Below are 4,744 nucleotides of genomic sequence, written 5' to 3' on the forward strand. Positions count from 1 at the left end.
TCATCGCCTTCCATCCCCAACACCCTCCAGAAGAAAATCCCCAAAGTGTCAGGTTAGTTTTCTAACAGTAATTCTGCGTCCATTGCATAAGTAGCTGGACATTTCATGCTTTCTAAACCTTTTTAGTCACAATGTGACCGACACTGGGTGCTGTGGAGGGAGTCTGTCTCACATCCTTGTTGGCTGTGTGTCTTCCTTTGAGAACTGCCTATTCAGACTGTGTCCAGGTTTGGTTCTGTTTGGTGTAGTTTTTAGTTAGCTCCACCACTGTCAGTTCTGAAATGATACTTTCAATTGGTTTTTAATTTTTGTGAATCAGCTGATAGTCCTTAACCTAAAATCTGTACTCAAAGGCAAAACTCCTAACAGAAACAAAGCAGAAAACTAGGTAACTTGGGTGTTTGCTCTTGAGTTGTCTGACTTCCCTGTGTATTCTGTTTCTTTTGCTGTGTTGAAGCTTCTGATTTTAACCTAATCGCACTTGTCTATTTTTCCTTTTGTTGCTTGTGTTTTAGGGGGCCTTATCCAAAACTGCCTTGCCAATATTGCTGTCTTGAAGTGTCTTCTAGCAGTTTCCCATCTTTTCTTTGGGTCTTTGGTACATTTTTTAGCTCATTTCCATATATGATGATGAATAGGGATCTAGTTTCATTATTATGCATGTGTGTAATGCCTAGACTTAAGACGTTCCTCTTGGCACTTGGCTAGAAGAACTTATCTTTAGTGGCCAGATGAGCAGACACATTGCTGTGTTCTTCTTACAAATCTTTCCTCTGATGGCCTCACAGCAATTTGGAGGTTAGCAACCATATAAAAGCACAACTAGAAAGAATAACTTTTTAAGATAGAAAACCAGGCATTTTATAAATATGGGGATTGGCAGGTGACTCAGTCAGTATAGTGCTTGCTACATACCTATGGGGACCTGAGTTTGATACCCAGAACACGTAAAAACCCTCAGGCATGGTGCCAAGAACTTGTTAAAGAACAAACTTTAACAACAACAACAACAAGAAGACAGAAATTTGAAGTGAGTGTGTCAAAGCTAATTTTAATAAAGACATAGATAATTTTAAATTAAATTTGCATGACTATAGCTCCTGGCAGGCAGACCACCCCTCAGTGCGGGCCACACATCCAAGAGTATGTGGGTAGCATAAACTATACTAGATAGCTTTAAAAAAAACAAGCGGAGGACACAAGAGCCGGGCAGGGAAGGGGGACAGATCTGGGAGGAGCCGGAGTAGGGATGAAGATTATAAAAATGCATCATATGAAATTCTCAAAGAAATAATAAAATGAGAAAAACAAATAAATTTGCAGTTGCAAAAGCAAAAAAATCACAAAAAGTAAAGTCAGAGAAAGGAGTTTGCTTGCTAAGTAGAAGATAAACATCCTGAAAATACTCATTCGCTCAATGTGCACACTACGCATCGCAGGCCATAGCCTCACACTGGTGAACTCCACACAGATTCACTCTGGTGGGAACTGATAAGCCAGCAGGTTGTTTCGTTATTAGTATATTTTACAAAATCATGAAATCATATAGGAAATGCCATTTTATTATTTCATAGAACATTGAGAAAAATTCTTGTAGGATTCTGAACTGTGTTGAATCTGTTGAGGAATAATATCTTAACCCTGTGACCCAGCAGAGAGGAAGGGCAGTCACTCTGCCATGAGGGGACCTCTTTGAGCCTGAGGAACGTGTGTGTGTGTGTGTGTGTGTGTGTGTGTGTGTGTGTGTGTGTGTGTGTAAATATATGACATATTAATGTATGATACATTGTGGTCATAACACTAATATGACTCATTAGAGCTCACTTGGGATTAAAAGAAAACTATGGGGAAATAAATCTGAAAGCTTGTGTGTTCCTATGTATTGATGGACCTGAGAGATATGTACTAGTCATTTTTCTAGGTGTCTGCATATGTGCTTCAGTCAAAAATTTATCTGCTGCATATTCTTTCTTAATTCACATCAAATTGTGGCATCTGTTACAAAGTGAGACTTTTAGATTTCATAGTTGATTATTGTTGCTTTATAAAAATTCTTCATTTGTATATACCACTCTCCCTTTCTCTCCTCTCACTTTGTTGCCTGGGTCGGCCTTCAACTTGAGTCAACCTCCTTTATATGTCATCATGATTGACTTTAATCACTTTTTCCTACTTTGCTAATTTTCTCCTAATTCTGAGTTTCCCATGATTTGTCTTTCTCTTGAGTTTTACTGTTGGTGATTTCTGCTTTGTTTTATTTGCATGTATATACCACATCTTCTCTATCCATTGACTACCTCTCATGGTGTGGGGAGAAATGTCTAAAGTAATGGTACCATCAGGCAACTTACAGGCAAGGTTTTGAGGTAAAAGCAGAGAACTGGAGGTTTGGCCAGAGTCTTAGGACTTTCATTGTTGTGAAGAGACACCATGACCATGACAACTCTTGTAAAGTAAAGCATTTAATTGAGGTGTCAGCTTACAGTTTCAGAAGTTTAGTCCATTATCATCATGACAGGGAGCATGGCATTGTGCAGGCAGACATGGTGCTGGCTACATCTTGATCAGAAGGCAACAGGAAGTGGACTATGACACTAAGCAAAGCTTAAGCAAAAGAGACCTCAAAGCCCGCCCCCACAGTGACACACTTCCTTCAACAAGGCCACACCTCCCAATAGTGCTGCTCCCTATGAGTTCATAGGGGCCAATTACATTCAATCTACCACAAAGCCCCTGGGATACACAGAAGTTTATCCTCAGGCTTAGCATATGAAACAGTGTATTTTTATTGACTAATTACAGTAAAGATGGATTGTTTCTACTCTGAAATGTCTTGTAACAGGAATTCATGGAGTCCAAATTTAAGATCAATGGAACGGCAGTTACTGAGTTCATTCTTCTGGGCTTGGTAGAGACAGCAGGGCTGCAGCCAGTCATCTTTGTGATCTTCTTCTTCGCCTACCTGCTCACAGTTGGTGGCAACCTAAGCATCCTGGCAGCTGTCTTGGTGGAACCCAAACTCCACACTCCCATGTACTTCTTCCTGGGGAATCTGTCCATGCTGGATGTTGGGTGCATCAGTGTCACTGTCCCATCAATGTTGGGTCGTCTCTTGTCTCACAAGCGTACAATCCCATATGGAGCCTGCCTCACACAGCTCTTCTTCTTCCATCAGCTGGCTGGGGTTGACTGCTTTCTATTGACAGCCATGGCTTATGACCGGTTCCTGGCCATCTGCCGGCCCCTCACCTACAGCACCTGCATGAACCACACAGTCCAGAGGATCTTGGTGGCCACGTCCTGGGCTTGTGCCTTCAGCAATGCACTGACCCACACTGTGGCCATATCCACACTCAACTTCTGTGGCCCCAATGTGATCAATCACTTCTACTGTGACCTGCCCCAGCTCTTCCAGCTGTCCTGTTCCAGCACCCAGCTCAATGAGCTGCTGCTCTTTGGTCTGGGTGTCCTCATGGCTGGTGCACCTGTGATTCTCATTGTCACCTCTTACATCCATGTGGCAGCTGCAGTTTTGAGAATCCGATCTTCTGAGGGCAGGAAGAAAGCCTTCTCCACGTGTGGCTCCCATCTCACTGTGGTAGGCATCTTCTATGGGACAGGTGTCTTCAGCTACATGAGACTGGGTTCAGTGGAGGCTTCTGACAAGGACAAGGGCATTGGCATCCTCAACACTGTCATAAGTCCCATGCTGAACCCGCTCATCTACAGCCTTCGGAACCCTGATGTGCAGGGTGCCCTGAGGAGGGTGCTGACAGGGAAGCGAGACATGGCATGAGGGTGCTCAGGGGGTCAGAACACAGTGCAAACTGGGCATGGTTTTGCACACTTATAGTCCCAGCACTCGAGAGTGGAGGCAGGAGGATAAGAAATTCAATTTCATCTTTGACAGCAACTTCGAGGCCAACCTATGCTGCATGAGGTCCTGTCTCAAGAAAACAAACAAACAATGCATCAATATTAAGATTTTTCTTAGAGATTTGTTTTATTATTCTGCAAGTATTCTATACATTGTGATAAACACAAATCTTGAGCTGAATGAAATAAAAAATTGCTATTTATATGTATATTTTTCTCTTACCCTACACAAATTTTATACTGTTTTATTATTCCAATGTTAAATGAAACTGTTCTTCCCAACTATTTGGTAACAGTGACTATTATAAATAAACTCCTTTAATGTTTAATTGTAAATAATTAAAAATTATTATAATATTAAAAATTGCTATTTTGAGATGTAGTTTTGGAGGTTCACCTCAGTTTGGTTATATTTTCAAATATTTGTTTTCCATGATATGACTCAAACTGTGATTCCTTCTCAATTCATGTATGTAATCTCTGACCCTTTAATGTGACATATTTGCAGGTATGTAAACATGCTCCCATGGGTGTGGATGACCCCACACCCATGCACTTACAGGTAACACTAATTAGACACAGTGAGATATTTCTTTAAAAAGTAAAATATTACATGAAACTGGGAAGCAGATGTGTTGGGGCAGGAGTCCAGGGGGAATCCCATAGGGGTCATGGAGGTAGACATGATTAAAATAACTGTATACACATATGAAATTCTCAAACATTCAAATTTTTTTTTCAAGAAAAAAAATTGTCAGTGATCACAGTGAAATGAGGTTGGGGTGGGGTCTTAATCCAGTGAGACTCAGGACCCTCAGTCACCCTCACTCCCTGACATGTGAAGATGCAGTAGGAAGGTGACTTTCTC

At 41.4% G+C, this 4,744-nt stretch overlaps 1 protein-coding gene across 1 annotated transcript; it reads left to right on the top strand.

Moving 5' to 3' along the window:
* The first annotated feature begins 1,776 nt into the window (after positions 1 to 1,776).
* Positions 1,777 to 4,144, top strand: LOC128122334 (olfactory receptor 3A1-like). The gene has a single exon (XM_052757817.1). The coding sequence runs from the start codon at positions 2,849 to 2,851 to the stop codon at positions 3,794 to 3,796; it is 948 nt and encodes a 315-aa protein (XP_052613777.1). The 5' UTR covers positions 1,777 to 2,848; the 3' UTR covers positions 3,797 to 4,144.
* The last annotated feature ends 600 nt before the right edge of the window (positions 4,145 to 4,744 follow it).

The sequence above is a fragment of the Peromyscus californicus genome, unplaced genomic scaffold (genome assembly GCF_007827085.1).
Source record: "Peromyscus californicus insignis strain IS unplaced genomic scaffold, ASM782708v3 Scaffold_3__1_contigs__length_106647218, whole genome shotgun sequence".
Taxonomy (NCBI): Eukaryota; Metazoa; Chordata; class Mammalia; order Rodentia; family Cricetidae; genus Peromyscus; species Peromyscus californicus.

Bases quoted from the DNA above. Each gene is read 5' to 3' on its own strand.
- LOC128122334 (XM_052757817.1), top strand. From the start codon at position 2,849: ATGGAGTCCAAATTTAAGATCAATGGAACGGCAGTTACTGAGTTCATT.